Source organism: Microcaecilia unicolor, chromosome 2, assembly GCF_901765095.1.
Source record: "Microcaecilia unicolor chromosome 2, aMicUni1.1, whole genome shotgun sequence".
NCBI classification, from domain to species: domain Eukaryota; kingdom Metazoa; phylum Chordata; class Amphibia; order Gymnophiona; family Siphonopidae; genus Microcaecilia; species Microcaecilia unicolor.
In genome coordinates this window covers 292,278,393-292,298,560 of record NC_044032.1, presented here as the reverse complement: position 1 = coordinate 292,298,560, position 20,168 = coordinate 292,278,393, and the positions used below count along the sequence as shown (strand labels likewise).

Sequence of the window (20,168 nt, the reverse complement as noted above, 5' to 3'; positions counted from 1 at the left end):
CTGTCTCCCTTTGCTAGAGCTTAAGTTTTTGCCAGCTCTCTGCATGTCGAGTCCTCTGGGAATTGCATGGCATTCGTACTACGTGTTCTCTGTGGCCTGCTTCTGGTTCCTTCTAAGGAGCTCGAACAGGGCTTCATTTCCGGTGATGTGGCTTCTCTTCCTGTCTGTCTCTTATTGTGCAGAGCCTCTTGTCCAATGGAGAGGGATCGTATCTTTGTTCCTGAACATGGGGGCGTTGCCTTCTCTCTAGTTTTAGAGCGTTGTCCTGTCCCAGTATGTTGGACATTGCTTCATCTCAGGTTGTGGTACCTGACTTTGCGCATGGCCAGGCCACTGACTTTCATCTTTTGTTCTTGGGCATAACTCTGTTCCTGCATTTTGCGCAGGCTGCTGACGCTGCTTGGACCCTGCGGCTCTGTCCTCGTTGGGATGCGTGGACTTCCTCCTCTGGGTGCAGCCTGTTGCCTATTGTGGGGAGGAGTCGCTGTCACAGTGTGCCTGTCTCCAGATGGTGCCTGGAGTCACGCTGTCTTGGATGGTTAGTTCCGTCTCTGCCTGTGGAACCTACTTACACCTCTGACTCGGAGGAAGTTGGTTGCCGTGTTTTGTCTGAAAGTATGGAGTGTGTCTGCCACTGGGTGGGTGGCCTGGTGCTTTTTTCTTTCAGGGCATACGGCTCGTTTTGCATTTTCAGATGGGTTTGGTTCAGGTTCGCAGAGCTGCTTCCATCTCTGCCTGGGTGCCTCGTTATGCCCATGTTGGTGGGACATAGCTTTCTTAGTCCACCTGTAGCAGCTTGAGCTGCATTAGGTTTTCTCTCGATGTTCCATGGCTGCATTTATGGTGGGGGTTTAACACTGTGTCAGCTTGGGGGAGAGATGCGTTGCTTCCTCTCTCCTCTGACATTCTTCAGCTGCTGGTACCTTCATTGGTGCTTGTGCATGTCCTTTTCATTCTGCTGGGCTCCTTGCGGTCAGTATTTGGGACTCTTTAGCTCTTTTCCTTTGGGTTAGCTATTGGGGTTCCATATTTATTTATTTTATTTGTTGCATTTGTACCCCACATTTTCCCACCTATTTGCAGGCTCAATGTGGCTTACAGAGATTGGTTCTGGCGTTACCTTTCCAGGTTGTCAGATACAATTGGTGATACAAAAGAGATTAGTATGATACAAAGAGCTGATACAGAGGTTTGTTGTGGTATTGACATTATGATACAAAGAGATTAAGGATAGGAGAGAAGGTTTAAGAAAATAGATATTGCAAGATGGCTTTCAGACTGCGGTGGATTGATGAGGTGGGATATTTAAGCTATGGGTCCTCTTTGTAGGCCTTGTTGAAGAGATACGTCTTCAGAGATTTACAAAAGTTGTATGTTTCGTCGATTGTTTTCAGGTCAGCTAGTAGTGCGTTCCACATCTGTGTACTCATGTAAGAGAAGAAAGTCGCATTTGTAAGCTTGTGTTTTAGTCCTTTGCAACTGGGGAAGTGTAGATTAAGAAATTTACGGGATGATCTTTTGGCGTTTCTAGGAGGCAGGTCCACAAGGTTTAGCATGTATGTCGGGGCGTCTCCTTGGATGATTTTGTGTACAATCGTGCAGATCTTGAACGTGGTCCGTTCCTTAAGTGGGAGCCAGTGAAGTTTCTCTCTTAAGGGTTTTGCACTTCCATACTTTGGCTTTCCAAATATTTTGTTAGATCAGATACAAATATAAAAGGTTCTGCTGCAAAGAGATTTCAAGTTCCTCTTTTCCTCCCACCTGGAAGACTGAACAAAAGCTTGGCTGGGTGTGAATATCCATGCATCAGCATAATAAAAACTCGAAGAGGGACAGTAGCCACAGAGACTGCAGTAACAAAAGACTCCACCTATGACTCAGACTGAAAGCCCATCTACCTATTCACAGACAATGATTCAGGCTGGGGCTAAACAAAAGACACTGATCACCTATAGAAATACAGATGGCACCCTCAGACAAATCTTATCAGATGTGTATCTGTCCCCCCCCCCCCCCCCATCAACTATCAGACAGCACATGTGCAGACAAAAGGCTTATAGCATGTGACCATGCTTCCCTGCAAACTACAATAACCAGGATTCAATGCCCCTAGGAACATTATAAAAGCCAGGAACACACACTCTTCGCCCTGCTCTCTCCTCCCCCACCACTGGCTGCTATGTTGGTTCTGTGCCTTTCGAGACTCACCAGGGTTCTTCTTCAAGCTCTTCTACAACTCGAGGCACTGGCTTCCTTCTTGGTGCTTCTCCTTTTCCTCTCTTAGTCGAAGGGACTGATTTGTTCTCACAGTTGGGGACCTTTGGACATCTCTGCCGGACATGATTCCTATCTTGGGTGAGGCTCTGTGTCGGCAACATTTCTTTTGTCCTCATGGAGCATTGTAGTTTTGCTATTTCTGGTTTTGTCTGCCCTATTGCTGTGACTGCTTTGCTACATCCCATTGGTCTGGTAATTTTCTTTCCTTTAGTCATACCAGAGCAGTCCAAACACCCACCCTTTCTATTTTCTTTCGGTTCTTTCTGGTGGGTTTCTACATTGTGGTTTCTTCTAGGGCCCACCTACTTCACAGATGTGACTGAGATCCTTTTTGGATTCTACAAACGATGTCCCTTTCATCAGGGCATGATTTGCCTTTGCTCCACAGGCCACCTTGCGATGCCAGCACTTTAAGGCTCTCCATTGTATGCCACTGGCGAGCTACTTCTGCTTCTGGGGTGCATTTACATGACAAGCTGGAAGTTTGGTGCCTCACCCCATTCTTCGATAGGTAGTATGGTGGGCCCATGGTGGTACAAGACCCCTGGATGGCCTTCCTCCTGAATGCTCTTGGCTTTGCGGCTCTCTCTTCCTGTTTTCTTGTCTGTAGCAGTTGAGGACACCATTGCTTGGCTATTCGAAATACTGAGCATTCCAGGCTGCACAATATCCTTAAGAGGGCGAAGTACTTGGACTATTTTCTCTGTCTCCTTCCGCTGGTGAATGACTAAATGAAAGAAAATTATTAGGTAAGAACATAATTTTTCCATATTCTTTGTGGACATCCTGAAAACCCAACTGGCCAGGTGGTCACTGAAGATTTGGGTTAAAACCACTGTTGTAACACACTAATACTGGAGAGCTTATTGGGAATTAGAAAGTCATGTTGTAGTATCAATGAGAATCAGGCATTGCTTCATATGTTTTGCACATTAAGGAGGCACATAAAATACAGGCTGCTCTAACCCACACTCTCGGTCCCACAGAGACAGAAATACTTATCTTGGTTCCTGCATAAGGTGGTTATCCTCGGTTGGAAGGTTGCCATTTTGGGGGGGTGCTTACCTAGGGTTACCATATGGCTCCAGAAAAAGGAGGACGGATTGAGCCAGCCGGGTTTTACTTCCATTGCTTTCAATGGAAAGCAATTGCTTTCAGTGGAAGTAATTGAGCCAGCTGGGTTTTATTTCCATTGCTTTCAATGGAAAGCAATGGAAGTAAAACCCGGCTGGCTCAATCTGTCCTCCTTTTTCTGGAGCCATATGGTAACCCTATGCTTACCCTTGTTTAATGGCTGTGAAGAAGGTTTTTGTTTGGACTCCTGATGCTATATTAGTGAAACAGATCTCTGTTGAGTCCAGTTCAGCTCAAACTAGAGAACTGCACGGGAACGGGTTTGCAGGAATCCCGCGGGTTTCCCGTGGGGACGGGGGCAGTTCCTGCGGGATTCCCATGGGGATGGAAGCAGCTCTGCGGGGTTCCCATGGGGATGGAGGCAGTTCCTGCGGGGTTCCCGCGGGGATGGAAGCAGTTCTGCGGTCTTCTCGTAGAAGTGTAAGCTGCACCTGCACCAGCCTCTCATCTACCGAATACCAATTTCTTTGAGTGCTGTCTTCTCCTCCTCTTCTTCTTCCTTGCTTTAACAGCACAAATGTGGAAAGTCTTCCATTAAGGAGGTGGTAGAGTCACAAATGATGACAGAATTCAAAAAGGCGTGGGATGAACACAGAGGATTTCTAATTAGAAAATGGAAGTTATATAAAACCTAACCTTAAATGGCTGCATGTGTGTGGATGTGTCAAGTGATGCTTAGATGGCGACTCTGGCTGTGATGACCTAGGGCTGATACCTGGCAGACTTGTATGGTCTGTGTCTCATACATGGCAATCTGGTTTAAGATGGGCTGGAAAGGGCTTAGACAGCAACTTCAGTGGCTGGAACATGAGGACAGTGCTGGATAGACGTTTATGGTCTGTGTCCCACAAATGAGAAGACGAATAGACTGGAGTGAGCTTCAACGGCAGCTCCAGTAGTTGAAACATAAGGATAGGGCCAGATAGACTTCTATGGTCTTTGTTCCAGAAACACGAAAGAAAGACCATAATCAAGTATATAATATCACACTCATTGATTTAATGATGAATTGATCATGAGTGTGACTATTGGCAGAGTGGATGGACCGTTCAGGTCTATTTGCTGTCACTTACTATGTTACTATTAATCCTCTTTGCTACCAGGCTGGTGCTCTGACCTCAGCTCTGACACAGGCATGAGAATCAGATGTCACCTGACCTACTGGCACGTGCATGTGGCGACCTCTCAGCACACAGTGCAAGTGAATCGGAGACAAGTCTTACATGTGCGCACCAGAGTGTTCCAACTTCCGTTCCTTCCTTGCCTACAGTGCTGTGGCTCAAATCCAGAGAGAGACTGAGGGAGCTGACTGGAATTTTCTTTTATGCACCATTAAATTCTTACGGGGATGGGTGGGGATGGGTTGAATTTTCTTTTATGCACCATTAAATTCTTACGGGGATGGGTGGGGATGGGTTAAATTTTTGCAGGGACGGGCGGGGATGGGTAAGATTTCTGTCCCCGTGCAACTCTAGTTCAAATGCAGTTGAGGACACACTTTCCTGCATATTATTCGGACCATGGAGCTTTTATTTTCAAGCACTGAGCTGAGGCCCCAGGAACTGGCTTTTTTTCCAAGACTGGCTGTGCATGGAACAGTGTGCTGTTTAGTTTGTCCTCAGAGGACTTCTGTACACCCAGTTTCCCATTATTCTTGCTGAGGGAACTGAGGTGTTTGGATGATGTCAGAGTGACTTTGAATTCCACAGTGGAGCTGAAGTTGGAATTGGCTCAGTGACAAGATGAGTTTGTGGACTGTGTGTATAAGCATATTGCTCTGTGGTGGTGAAATCTGACTGTCTAGAGTTCCTGGTTTTGGACCCAGGATGGTCCCAAGGTAAGTAAGTACTGGGCTACTATTGTGTTTTTTCTGGGATTTCTGTCTCTTTGGGACTGAGAGTGTGAATTGGAGTAGTCTGTATTTTATGTGACAATGTGTTTTTAATGTTTCTTGTGTATAAGATTAAATTAAGAATGGTTTTATTATAGGAATATGGTTTAAAGTGTTATATAGTTTGAGATTATAAACCATTTTAAGAGTTAAACTCAATATAGCATAATAGTGGCACTTTTAGGAGGAAGGTTATAATAGTGGCTGCAATGCGTGCTGGAATATAAACCTTAATCTTCTTATTACTTGCCAATTTTTCAAATGTAGCTGACAGTCTGTCTGATGTGGGAGGAGGATCTGCTCTACTCCTTGACAAATCTTGTCACAGCCAGACCACACACACCATCCTTCCTGAGCACATGGCAAGTCAGTCTGTTTCCAATATCCTTCAAGCTGAGACCACTCTTCAAGGACATGCCTATCAAACCCAGCAGATGCTGGGGCTTTACCAGCCAACAGCAGGGGTAAGACTGGACAGACTTGCTACTAATGTGCTGTTTTCAGTACCTTTAGAAATGCATAACTAAGCCTGCTTTGGGTTCTGTTGTACTACACCTTTCTCAGATGCAGGCACTTGTTAGAAATTAGCTGACTGTTCTAGGTTATTGCTTTTGTAGCATATAATACTATCATAGAAGGAATACTTCGTGTCCTTGCTGGAGTGAAACACTAAAATCCAGAGTTGGGAAGCACAGGATGTCAGCATAGGATGAGGCAGCTGAATCTTAGTTTTGTAGAAAATTCCTTGCCATTCCTTCAGCCAGCATCTATCTTTCATTCAGCATTTTGTTAAAAAGGGAGATGAAAGTAGTATTGGTAAAGGGGGTCTGAAAGGTGGAGGGGTGGCTTATTCAACTTACTTGTCGTGATGGGAGTCTTATGGATAAGGAAAGATAACATGGTCCCTATTAATCCGCATAAGCCCTTCTTTGTTTTTCCTTCTCCCCCCCCCCTTGTTTGCCTTAGCATCTGGATACTAAGCAGTCCTTTGGAGCTGATGGACAGATGGTGGCCCAGACAGTGACTTTGGACTCATCCAGTCTGGGGCTAGCACAGACTGTGCCAGCAGCTGTTTCTCCTCAGATGACAGTAGCCCAGCACTCTATTAGTCTGCAAATGGACCCCAGCACCATTTCTTCTGTTCCAGCACCTAGCACAGCAGATGGGGAGCAGAGCTGCAGCTTTATGACCATTCCTCATCCATCAGCATCTTCCCCATATCCCAGCAGTATGGTAACCGGAGCACAGTCACTGCCAACCGCCCTTGCTATGCAGCAGCATGTTCTGAATTATCCAGACTCCATGCTTCAGTCTGCAACACTCCAACAAATGCAGCAGTCTGTAGAACAGCAGCAGTGTTCAGCATATCACCCCTGTTACCAGACCCCTCTACCACAACAGCAACTGATTCTGCAGGCCACTACTACAGAGGAGCCCCAGAGAGACAGCCAGCAAAAGGCACTCATGCAAGAATCTGTGCAAAGCCATGCAGGTATGCAACAGCCTCAAGAGCAAAAGACTTATATCATACAGCCTCCTGTACAACAGCTTTTAGAGCAGAAGGCCTATGTGTTACAGCCACATCTACAGGTGCCTTCAGAGCAACAGTCCTGCACCATGCAGCTGCCAGAGGAGCAAGCTCAGACAGCGCAGCTTCCAGAGCAACATCTGGAACAGCAGGCTTATGCCAAGCAACCTCCTGTACAACAGTCTTTGGAGCAGCAGGCTTATATCATACAATCTGCTATACAACAGCCTCCAGAGCAACCAACTTATGCCATGCAGCTTCCTGTACAACAGCCTTCAGAGCAACCAACTTGTGTCATACAGCTTCCTGCACAACAAACTCCAGAGCAACAGACTTACACCATGCAGTCTCCTGTACAAAAGCCTCCAGAAGAGCAGGCATATGCCTACAGAGAAGAGCCTACAGTGCAGCAAGCTTATGTTGTACAGCCTCCTATACAACAGCCTCTGGAACAGCAGGCTTATATCATGCAGCCTCTAGAGCAGCAGACTTATGTTATGCAGCCCTCTGTACAACGACCTCTGGAACAGCAGGCTTATGTTATGCATCCTCCAGAGCAGCAGCTTCCAGAGCATCAGTCTTATATTCTACAACCTGTAGAGCAACAGACTTGTGTTGTACAGGCACAAGAATGCAAACCTAGCTATACAGAGCCTCAGGTGTTTCTAGCTCCATCTTTGGGAAAACAAGCTTATGCTAACCTACAGACATTTGTGGAGCAGCAGGTATATGCAGTGCAACAGTCAGCTGCTGAGCCACAGCAGAATGGTCAGGTTCTGGGACAGCAACAGCCCCTGTCAGTGCAGAGTATGACTCCAGGAACTATGGGTCAGCAGCAACAGCAGCCGTCGTCTTGCCAGGCTTATTCAACACAATTGGACCAACAGCTGCCATCACAAGAGACTCTGAGCCAACATGTCCCATTGCAGGTTGTGCATAGCCAGTCACTTGCACCACTTTGGCAGCAGCCAGTCCTCCTTCCCATGCCACAGTCTGTTCCACCTATAGTATCTGTGACATCTCCTGGGCCAGATCAGATACAGTCCTTGTCTGTGGAGCAACCTTCTCTGATACAAGAGCCTCCATCAGAGCAGAACAGCTTGAGCCAAAGTATAGCACTGCTTCATCAGCAGCCTCCTGTACAGGCAGTGGAGAACCCAGGCTGCTTCCCTTTCCAGCTGCCACTTCCATTTGTGTCTGAACAGCAGTGGCCACAGCCCATGTTTCAGACACCAACAGATACATTGCTACAGCAGGATGTCACATACCAAAGCCCTGTACAGGAGCCATTGAACCAACCAGCTTCTCTGTTGAATGTTTTACTGCAACCTTTGGTTAGCCCACCAGATCCTTGTGCACTACAGCCTCCAATCCATCAGCAGGCCCAGGACATGCAGCTGGTAAGAAGGTGCCCCATTACTGTCTTGTTTGCAGCCTTTCTTAGGAGCTGACGGTCACTGTCAGCTTGTACTACAGGGTAGTCATGAAGGGTGGCCTCAGTTTTCAGCATTATGTGCTGATATCAAGCAGCAGACTTTCTTTAGAGTAGCCTTTCATATCAGCCATCAAGTTGCTCCTTTCTGTTACAGCATATAGGCAACTAATGACTACTAGAAACAAAGATCAGGCAATATTATGACAGTTCCCAGTGGGATTTGACTCACATATTTAGCCCAGAGTTTTATTTCCTTGCTTCCTTTAATCTCTTACCCTAATGATCTAATGATCTGTGATGGGAAGGACTTGCAGCAAGCAGCTCTGGGAGTAATAATTAATGGAGGAAACAATAAGGCTCCTTCAAATAGACAAAACGTATGTACTATTAACCACAGCTGGAAAACAGACAAAGCAGATACGTATGTAAAAAAGTACAATATTTAATGAATAAAAATCAAAATTAACAAGCCCGACACAGGCCATGTTTCGCCCAACTGGGCTGCATCAGGGGCTACAAAACAAACAGTTAATTTTATTTTGATTTTTATTCATTAAATATTGTACTTTTTACATACATATCTGCTTTGTCTGTTTTCCATCTTGGCATTTGCAGATCGATTAATCTATTAACCACAGCTGCAGTAAAAAGTTAAAATCATTTTTATTTTTATTTATTTATATTTTGCTCACACCTTTTTCAGTAGTAGCTCAAGGTGAGTTACACTCAGGTACACTGGATATTTCTCTGTCCCAGGAGGGCTCACAATCTAAGTTTGTACCTGAGGCAATGGAGGGTTAAGTGACTTGCCCAAGATCACAAGGAGCACCAGTGGGATTTGAACCAGCCACCTCTGGATTCAAGTATGGTGCTCTAACCACTAGGCCACTCCTCCAGTACCAAAGGTCCATCAAGCCCAGCATCCTGTTTCCAACAGTGGCCAATCCAGGTCACAAATACCTGGCAAGATCCCAAAGAAGTACTAAACATTTTATACTGCTTATCCCAGAAATAGTGGATTTTTCTCTAGTCCATTTAATAATGCTCTATGGACTTTTCCTTTAGGAAGCCGTCCAAACCTTTTTTTTAAATGCCACTAAGCTAACCGCCTTTACCACATTCTCTGCCAGTGAATTCCAGAGTTTAATTACACGTTGAGTGAAGAAACATTTTCTCCGATTTGTTTTAAATTTACTACATTGTAGCTTCATTGCATGCCCCCTAGTCCTAGTATTTTTGGAAAGCATAAACAGACGCGTCACATCTACCTGTTCAACTCCTCATTTTATAGACCTCTATCATATCCTCCCCTCAGCCGCCTTTTCTCCAAGCTGAAGAGCCCTAGCCGCTTTAGCCTTTCCTCATAGGGAAGTCGTCCCATTCCCTTTATCATTTTCATCGCCCTTCTCTGCACCTTTTCTAATTCCACTATATCTTTTTTGAGATGTGGTGAACAGAATTGAACACAATATTCGAGGTGCAGTTGCACCGTGGAGCGATACAAAGGCATTATAACATCCCCATTTTTGTTTTCCATTCCTTTTCCTAATAATACCTAACATTCTATTTTCTTTCTTAGCCGCAGCAGCACACTGAGCAGAAGGTTTCAACGTATCATCAACAACGACACCTAGATCCCTTTCTTGGTCTGTGACTCCTAATGTGGAACTTTGCATGACGTAGCTATAATTCTCCGAGGACAAGCAGGCTGCTTGTTCTCACGACTGGGTGACGTCCATGGCAGCCCCCTCCAACCGGAAGAAAAGTCTTGCGAGAGGTCCCGCACGTGGGCTATGCCCACCGCGCATGCGCGGCCGTCTTCCCACCCTGTGCGACTGCTCCCACTCAGTTTTCTGTTTTTCCGCGCTGGAGAGAGATGGAGTTTCGTCCCTCTCCTTGTCAGCCCCGGAAAACCGTTTCGCGGCCTTGTCCGCGGTTTCTTTTTGTCTACGCGCATTCGCGTTCTCCCTTCCTTTGTGTTAAAAAAAAAAAACTCTCCCCTTTCCGTCGAGTGGATTTTTTCTTTTCTTTCACCATTGTCGCGGCCTTGTGGTCGCACATCCGGAATTCCCTTTTTGTTGTGGCCTTTTTTTACCGCCACCATCGACGGTTTTGACTTCGCCGACGCGATTTTTCCATCGATGTCCTCAAAGGTCCCGAGCGGATTTAAAAAGTGTGGTCGGTGCGGCTGGCAGATCTCGCAGTCTGACACTCACGTTTGGTGCCTCCAGTGCCTCGGACCGGAGCATAATTCCAAAGCATGCACCTTGTGTCTCGGCTTGGAAAAGCGGATGCAGGTGGTGAGGCAAGTTCTTTGGGACGGTCTTTTTGAAACCTGTGCTGGCTCGATGACGTCGGTGCCGCCAGCGAGTATTTCGGTACCGGTACCTGTGTCGACGACTTCGGGGTCGAGCATGGCATCGACCTCAGGAGCACAGGTTCCTTTGGCCCGACGACCTGTCAGCGATGGAAGCGGAGATCAGCCGAGTGGGCCTCCACCCGTCTTGGCTGGTCCCGCTGCCCAGGGCCATCGGGACCGAACCCTGTCGGACCCGACCCCGAGGAGACGCGAAGACTCCACCTCCTCGTCGTCGTGCCACGGAGCGCCGATTACGGGCATCGGAAGAAACTGGCCAAGAAGCACAGTCATCAGTCGCCCCCGGCGCATGGGACTGGAAGCGCAGGGGCGTCGAGAGACTTGGCCCCTAAAACGCGCCAACGCCGGGAGGTGCGCTCCTCCTCCATTAAAGAGGTGTCGATGCGCAGGTCATCGGGCACCCCGGTACCGTCTCCTGGATCCAGACAGCTTCGAGTACCGACGCCTACACTGGCTCCCCAGCCTCTCCCGACAGCTACCCTGGACGAGTGTCTCCGAGCCATCCTCCCAGGTATCCTGGAGGGGCTGTTGCGCCAGGCTCTACCGGCACAGGGGCCCAGTTGTGAGAACAATCAGCCTGCTGTACTCGAAGAACACCAGCTACAGGTATGTATCATGCGCTTTTTGGTTCCTTTTTCCCACATGCATCACTTTGCACTTGCTCACATTAAACGTCATCTGCCATTTAGACGCCCATGGAATCCTGTGCAGAAGGAATGGATCCTCAGAAGCTTAGCTACAATTGGGTGGCAGAGCAGGTGGGGGGAAGAGGGGGGTGGTGGTTGGGAGGCGAGGATAGGGGAGGGCAGACTTATACGGTCTGTGCCAGAGCCGGTGATGGAAGGCGGGACAGGTGGTTGGGAGGCAGGAAAAACTGCTGGGCAGACTTATACGGTCTGTGCCCTGAGAAAGACAGGTACAAATCAAGGTAAGGTAAACACATGAGTTTATCTTGGGCAGACTGGATGGACCGTGCAGGTCTTTTTCTGCCGTCATCTACTATGTTACTATGTAAGGTCCTCGTGTAATTTTTCACAATCCTCCGATTTGACAACTTTGAATAAATTTGTGTCATCAGCAAATTTAATTACCTCACTAGTTACTTCCATCTCTAGGTCATTTATAAATGTTAAAAAGCAGCGGTCCCAGCACATACCCCTGGGAAACCCCACTAACTACCCTTCTCCATTGAGAATACTGAGCATTTAACCCTACTCTCTGTTTTCTATCTTTTAACCAGTTTTTAATCCACAATAGAACACTACCTCCTATCCCATGACTCTAATTTTCTCTGGAGTCTTTCATGAGGTACTTTGTCAAACACCTTCTGAAAATCCAGATACACAATATCAACTGGCTCACCTTTATCCACATGTTGGTTCACCTCTTCAAAGAAATGTAGTAGATTGGTGAGGCAAGATATCCCTTCACTAAATCCATGTTGACTTTGTCTCATTAATCCATGCTTTTGAATATGCTCTGTAATTTTGTTCTTAATATTATGTCTCTACCATTTTGCCCAGCACCGGCGTCAGACTCACCGGTCTATAATTTCCCGGATCTCCTCTGGAACCTTTTTTAAAAATCAGCGTTACATTGGCTACCCTCCAATCTTCCAGTACCACGCGCAATTTTATGGATAAATTAGATATTATTAACAATAGCTCTGCAAGCTCAATTTTCAGTTCTATCAGTAATCTGGGATGAATACCATCCGGTCCCGGAGATTTGCTACTCTTCAGTTTGTAGAACTGCCCCATTACGTCCTCCAGGTTTACAGAAAATTCATTGTTTCATTCTCCGAGGACAAGCAGGCTGCTTGTTCTCACTGATGGGTGATGTCCACGGAACCCCCTCCAATCGGAATCTTCACTAGCAAAGATGTTTGTTAGCCCTTGCGCGCCCATGCGCACCGCGCATGCGTGATTGTCTTCCCGCCCGAACCGGCTTGTGTTCGTCAGTCTTCTTTTGTCCGTGCTCGGGACGGGTGTGTTTTGCCGCCGTTTCGTGCCCCTCAGAAGACCTTGCGCGTCTTTCGCGGTTTTTCTACTTTTCTGTGTTAAAAAAAAAAAAGACAGTAGGTTCCCTTTTTTCCCGTATTTCTAGCTTTTTCCCAGCTTAAATATCCTTTCGCTTTCGGGAGCGGCCTTGTTGGCCGCCCGTACGGGTTTTTCTCCCTTTTTTTCTCGGTGCCTATTATCGCGAATTTTGATTTCGCCGGCACAATTTTTCCGCCCATGTCATCGAAGCCTTCCAGCGGCTTCAAGAAGTGCACCCAGTGCGCCCGGATAATCTCGCTCACTGATAGGCACGCTTTGTGTCTTCAGTGTCTGGGGGCTGGGCACCGCCCGCAGGCCTGTAGTCTTTGTGCACTTTTGCAAACGAGGACTCGGGTAGCGAGATTAGCCCAGTGGAACGTTCTGTTCTCCGGCGCTTCGACGGCAACAGCATCTCGAGATTCGTCGGGTGCATCGGCGTCGGCAGCACCGAAGTCTTCGGAGATCGCATCGTCGTTGACTGCATCGAGGCGTCTTCCTCCTGTGTCGTCGGTACCGAGGCTTCAAAAGAGTGCATCGGCGTCAGTGGTACCGAAACCCCCGCTGGTACTGATGTCGTCGGACGGTGGTGCTTCGTCTGGAGTGCAGGTGAGGGCTGTCCATTCCCCTGCTGGTGGCGGTGAGCCTTCGGGTAGGTCTCCTCCTTCCCTGAGGGCTCCTGCAGTACAGCCCACCCAGGATCGACCATCTTCGACCCCGGCCCCGAGGAAGCGACATCTGGATTCATCGTCCTTCTCATCGGTACCAGGGAGCTCCGGTGACATGCTTCACTCGAAGAAGTCGAAGAAGCATCGTCACCGGTCACCTTCCCGTCTTGGTACCGGGAGCTCTGGGTCGCCGAGGGAGTCGGCACCCAGCAGGCATCGGCACCGGGAGGACCGCTCACCCTCCATCCAGGAGGTGTCGGTGCGCTCTACCCCGGACAGCCCGGTACTGCCTCCGTGGCCGGAACAGATTCTGACCTCGACGCCTGCACCGGCTTCTCAGTCTTTCTCCACAGCCGCTCTGCACAAGAGTCTCCGGGCTGTTCTTCCTGGGATCCTGGAAGAGCTGTTGCGCCCTTCTCCGGTACCGGGGGTGCCTGCGCCACAAGTGCCGTCGAGTGAGGCGACAGCTGGCCCTTTGCCCGGGGTGAGGTCCCCGGTACCGGTTTCTGCTGCTTCCCAGGTGGACTCCCCGACGACGTCGGGGGAGGGAGCTTCGCCGCTGCTGGCCAGGGAGTCCACCTCTCGACGCTCCCACCGTGGCCGTGGTTCCACGGAGTCGGGACGGGCACAGCTTCAGACACAGGTCCGTGAACTTGTGTCTGATACCGAGGATGAGGCCTCGTGGGAGGCAGAGGAGGACATCAGATATTTCTCTGACGAGGAGTCTGATGGCCTTCCTTCTGACCCCACTCCCTCCCCTGAAAGACAGCTTTCTCCTCCCAAGAGTCTGTCTTTCTCCACCTTTGTCCGCGAGATGTCTACGGCCATCCCCTTCCCGGTGGTTGTGGAGGATGAGCCAAGGGCTGAGATGTTCGAGCTCTTGGACTATCCTTCTCCACCTAAGGAAGCGTCCACAGTACCCATGCATCATGTCCTGAAAAAGACATTGCTGGCGAACTGGACCAAGCCACTAACAAATACCCACATTCCCAAAAAGATAGAATCCCAGTATCGGATCCATGGGGACCCAGAGCTGATGCGCACTCAGTTGCCTCACGACTCTGGTGTGGTGGATCTGGCCCTGAAGAAGGCTAAGAGTTCTAGGGAGCATGCTTCGGCGCCCCCGGGCAAAGACCCCAGAACCTTAGACTCCTTTGGGAGGAATGCCTATCATTCTTCCATGCTCGTGGCCAAGATTCAATCTTACCAGCTCTACACGAGCATCCATATGCGGAACAATGTGCGGAAGCTGGCGGACTTGGTGTATCAGCTCCCTTCTGAGCAAGCCAAGCCTTTTTAGGAGGTGGTCAGGCAGCTGAAGGCGTGCAGAAAATTCCTGGCCAGAGGGGTGTATGACACCTTTGATGTTGCGTCCAAGGCTGCTGCTCAAGGTGTGGTGATGCGCAGACTCTCATGGCTGCGTGCCTCCGACCTGGAGAATAGGATCCAGCAGCGGATTGCGGACTCCCCTTGCCGAGCGGATAACATTTTTTTGGGAAAAGTCGAACAGGTGGTAGAACAGCTCCACCAGCAGGATACCGCTTTCGACAAATTCTCCCGCCGGTAGCCTTCAGCATCTACCTCATCAGGTAGACGTTTTTATGGGGGAAGGAGGGCTGTTCCCTACTCTTCTGGTAAGCGTAGGTACAATCCTTCTCGACAGCCTGCGGCCCAGTTCAAGCCCCAGCGCGCTTGCTCTCGTCTGCAGCGTGCGCCTCAGCAAGGCCCCACAGCTCCCCAGCAAAAGCAGGAGGCGAGGTTTTGACTGGCTCCAGCAGAGCATAGCCGAGATCAAAGTGTCCATGCCGGACGACCTGCCGGTCTGGGGGAGGTTGAAAGTTTTTCACCAAAGGTGGCCTCTTATAACCTCCAACCGTTGGGTTCTTCAAATAGTACGGCAAGGATACGCCCTCAATTTGGCCTCCATGCCTCCAAATTGCCCACCGGGAGCTCAGTCTTTCAGCTTCCAACACAAGCAGTTTGATGCGGTGAAGTAAGGAACATGGAAGATAGCTGTCTGTACTAAAGTTCTGGCCCTTGAAACAGCCTAATTGTGGCGAAACAGGGTCTCCTGTTGGGCTTTGTGAACGCTGTATGCTGTTGAAGACAGTTTGGATTGACAGCTTTAAGAACATTCAAGCTAAGTAACATTTGATTCACCGAATGCATATAATTGGTATAAGCCTTTACCGTTGAGTATTGTGGAAGGTGTATGTGCATGTATTTCATGAATAAGAAGAGTGGAGTTTTTTTTGTGAAGACTAATGATTGAAGAACAGGTGTACTCGAAAATTGAAAGGTGATTCTTACACAAGGAGTATTCCCCAGGGTTTCTGAAGTCTTTTTTTTTCTCCACATTTCATGTTTACTAGCGATTGTACACCTCCAATACTCGGTTGTATCTTAGTAGAATTTCATTGCTACTACTGTTGATTATATTCTACTATCCCTTTGGGGACAATCAGGGTAATTGAAATCACCCATTATTATTGTGTTGCCCAGTTTGTTTGTGTCCCTAATTTCCTTTAACATTCCTGCATCCGTCTGTTCATCCTGGCCAGTTAGACAGTAGTACACTCCTATCACTATTCTTTTCCCCTTTACACATGGAATTTCAATCCACAGTGATTCCAAGAAGTGTTTTGTTTCCTGCAGAATTTTCAATCTATTTGATTCAAGGCTCTCGTTAATATACAATGCTATCCCTCCACCAATTCAATCCACCCTATCACTACGATATAATTTGTACCCCATTATGACAGTGTCCCACTGTTTATCCTCCTTTCACCAGGTCTCAGAGATGCCTATTATATCTAATTTTTCATTTAGTGTAATATATTCTAACTCTCCCATCTTATTTCTTGTTTGCTGTTCCTATTTACATCATGCTTAGTACTTGCAGCTCTATAGAAGGTACTGTGCAGAGCTCTTTCCTTCTTTAGGCTACCTTTAAAAAAATGGAATCTGTGTTAACTCCTGAATGCCATAATAGGCCTGTTGTGTTTTCTGAAATTTACTTTTTTGGGGTAATTCTGTGTGAACAAGACTTCACCTGTAGACTTCACCGCAGTTTTTAGAGGGAAAGATTTGCCTTTGAAATTTGCCAAGGTGAAAATACATGCACTAATTTGCATCTGTTTGTGCAGGTGCTATTGGGTAAAGTTATACACAAAATTAAATTCAAAATTATATACTTTTGCATTTCCAAATGTATATATGTGTATGCTCTCTTTATGTGTAAACTTAAATGTGTAGTAGCATAGCTGCACATAAAGCAGGTGTTTATACACAAGTGCCTTAACAAAAATTCCCTTTTTCTTGATATTTTCAAGGGTTATACAACAGGAGAGATAGTATAGAGTCATGTTATGCGTTGCCAGGTTAGGCCAAAGGGCCATCAAGTCCAGCCTCCTGTCTTCAACAGTGGATAGTCCCATACAGTGGGAAGTACTTGGCAGATCTCAAAGAATAGATCCTTTTTTTGCAGTTCATTTCCAGGGTTGTGGTAGCATTTCATGGTCCAGTTAGCTAATAATTCCTTATGGATGTCTCCTCTAGGAATTTGTCCAAAGCCCTTTTAAACCAGACAGAGATTTTCACTACATTCTTTAGCAATATATTTTATAGCTTGATTGTTCACTGAGTGACAAATGCATCCTCTAATGTGTTTTAAATTTGCTACCTCTTTAATTTCATGGAGTTTCCCTTAGTCCTGGTAGAGTTTGAAGGCCTAAATAACTTCTGTGTTTGCCTGTTCCACCCCACTCATGATTTTGTAAACCTGTGTTTTAAACCCCCTGTCAGTCACCTGTTCTCCAAGCTAAAGAGCCTTTGTCTATACTGCCTTTCTTCATAAAGGAGTTCTTCCACCCCCTTATCTTTTCTGGAGCTTTACTCTTTTTTTTTTTTTTTTCTGTTCTGCTATATCTTTTTTTGAATGGCATGACCAGAACTGCAAACAGTATTCAAGATGCAGTCTCACCATAGATCTATACAGGGACATTATATTCTCCCTACACGTATCACTTCATGCTTATCCAGATTACATTTCTTCTGCCATTTTGATGCCCACTTCTCTAGTTTGCTTACAAAAAATATAAAATCCCAATAGGGAGAGACAAAAATTGTCAAAAAGAAAAGTAAGTCAGTCCCAAAAAATATAAAAAAAATAATATATTGGATGCCTAGAGAAAAGCCCCTTCAAATGTAGAAATTTACTAAAAGGAAGGGGGACAAAAGAGAGTTCAGTATAGGCTGACCACTCAGCTGAGCTAGATTTCAGTGAGACTAACCGCAAAGGCAGCTCATTTGTGAAGCTCTATACATCATAGGTACTCTGTATCAAAGTCCCCCCCCCCCCCACACACACACACACACATACTTTTTTAAAATGTTATTTTAAATCTTTTTTTTTTTTGTATGTTTCTAAACTATTTAATAAAAATATATTTCAGACAAAAAGTAGTAGAAGGCTGGTCAATGGGCATCCATATATTCAAGAGGACTCACTGATGTGAAAAAAGCAGCACCTTTATATTCAAGGGCTGATGCCAACAGTACATAATTTCACATGTGTAACCAAAGCACCGGAATATGGAGCAAACGAGTGAACTTATCTTAAATCAATGAATCGCTATTTTGTCGAATGCTCCCAACTTCCAACAAGAATCCCTGTTTCAAAATCTTCTTCAGGTATGCCAGTGGACAGCTCCAAAAAGCATGAAAAAACTAATTGACTTCTAGGTCACATTTTCTACACTAGGTGTATCGATCCCCTGTGCCTTATGAACTTGCTCCTATGTAAAGTACGAAACTTACATTCCCGTAATTCAGCATGTGCAGAAATCTCTGATATCAATTTAATAAGCTTACCAAAATCCAACGCTTCAGGAGCTAAACACAGATCCCGAGTCCATTGAGCAGTGAGCTCCTCTGAAGGGAGAAACTAACTGTAGTTCTCTTATCACGGGAAGAAATTGACAGGCCACCATCTCAATACTTATCCAAAAAAACTCCTGTAAAATGTACATCTAATGGGAAGGCCAATCTAGCACAGTCCATGGAACAAATGTAGTGACACAATTGCCGATACGCCAAAAAGTCACAGTGTTCAGCCACTCCCCTGGTGCTCAAAGCATACCAAGAAAGCATCACACCTCCATCCCCCAAAGCGTGTTTCTAAAAAAGTATACCCTTTGCAGCTAACACCGAAAACTAGCATTTTCAATCCCTGAAGAAAAGTGTAAATTGTCTTGATTAGACATCTCTGGATTCCCCCCCCCCCCCCCCCCCCAAGAAGGGTGATGAAATGTCACCACACCTCCCGTAAAGGGCATATCAGGACACTGACAGAGGTATTTGGGTAAGGCACTCAACGGGCTGTGAAGCGAGTTAATATGCCAGGGATAGTAAAAGGCAGTTTCATGGTCCCTATTCTTATAAACCTGTTCAAGAAACCCGTATCCAGGGTGTCTAAGGAGACAAGCCTGATTATATTTCCAGAGATCAGGAAGCCCTAAACCCCTATACCTCCAAGAGTCTTACAGATATTTAAGGGTATTTTAGATTTCTTGCCACTCCGACAAAATCTATTCAAATCCTCTGGAGAGCAATCAAATCTTGCTGTAACAGGTGAATAGGTACCAATTGCAACATGTAAAGCCACTTAAGAAATAACACCATATTAAAAAGATGCATCCTGCCATGACTAGAAGTGGCATCTATTCCAGGGGCGTAGCTACGGGTGGGCCTGGGTGGGCCCAGGCCCACCCATTCTTGGCTCAGGCCCACCCAGTCCTAGTCTGCGAGCCAATCGCAGACCTGCTGTTATTTTTTTCTTACCCGCAGCGGCGAACGGACAGCCCTAAAAGCAGCGAGCAACCAGGATCGTCGACTCCGTCCTTCCTTCGCTTCCTGCCCTCTCAGCGTCCCGCCCGCTCGAAAGGAAATGACATCAGAGGAAGGCGGGACGCACGCAGAGAGGGTAGGAAGCGAAGGAAAGACGGAGTCGACGAGCCTGGTTGCTTGCTGCTTTTAGGGCCGTCCGTTCGCCGCTGCGACTTGGGGAGTGGAGTGGAAGTGAGCCAGCAGCCTATCTATTCCACTCCCCCGCGCAGCCGTCGCCGTTCAGGCAAACCTGTGAGCTGCCTCAAGCTGCATCCACGTTGTGGTTCTTTATTGAGACAGATGGGAATGCTGTGAAGGGGGAGAGAGGGGGAGGGAGATGCTGGATAGAATGGGGAAGGGGATGGATAGAAACAGGATGGGCAGGGGAGAGAGGAGAATTGCTGGACAACAGGGATTGCTAGAGGGGACAGGGGAGAGAGGAAATTTGCTGAAGATGGATGGAGGAGAAGGCAGGGGAATGGAGAGTTGCTGGACATGGCGGAGGGCAGGGGAAGGAGGAGAATTGCTGGGCATGGATGGAGGGGAAAGGGGAGAGAGGAAATTTGCTGGAGTTGGATGGAGGAGAAGGCAGGGGAATGGAGAGTTGCTGGACATGGCGGAGGGCAGGGGAAGGAGGAGAATTGCTGGGCATGGATGGAGGGGAAAGGGGAGAGAGGAAATTTGCTGGAGTTGGATGGAGGAGAAGGCAGGGGAATGGAGAGTTGCTGGACATGGAGCGGAGGGCAGGGGAAGGAGGAGAATTGCTGGGAATGCATGGATGGAGGGGAAAGGGGAGAGAGGAAATTTGCTGGAGTTGGATGGAGGAGAAGGCAGGGGAATGGAGAGTTGCTGGACATGGCGGAGGGCAGGGGAAGGAGGAGAATTGCTGGGCATGCATGGATGGAGGGGAAAGGGGAGAGAGGAAATTTGCTGCAG

The 20,168-nt window shown here is 47.4% G+C and overlaps 1 protein-coding gene across 1 annotated transcript in view; it reads left to right on the top strand.

Moving 5' to 3' along the window:
- Nucleotides 1–20,168, top strand: part of WNK3 (WNK lysine deficient protein kinase 3) — a 584,725-nt gene that overhangs the window by 340,228 nt on the left and 224,329 nt on the right. The window contains 2 exon segments of the mRNA XM_030194275.1: nucleotides 5,570–5,766; nucleotides 6,269–8,230. Of these exon segments, the coding sequence (XP_030050135.1) occupies nucleotides 5,570–5,766; nucleotides 6,269–8,230 (2,159 nt within the window).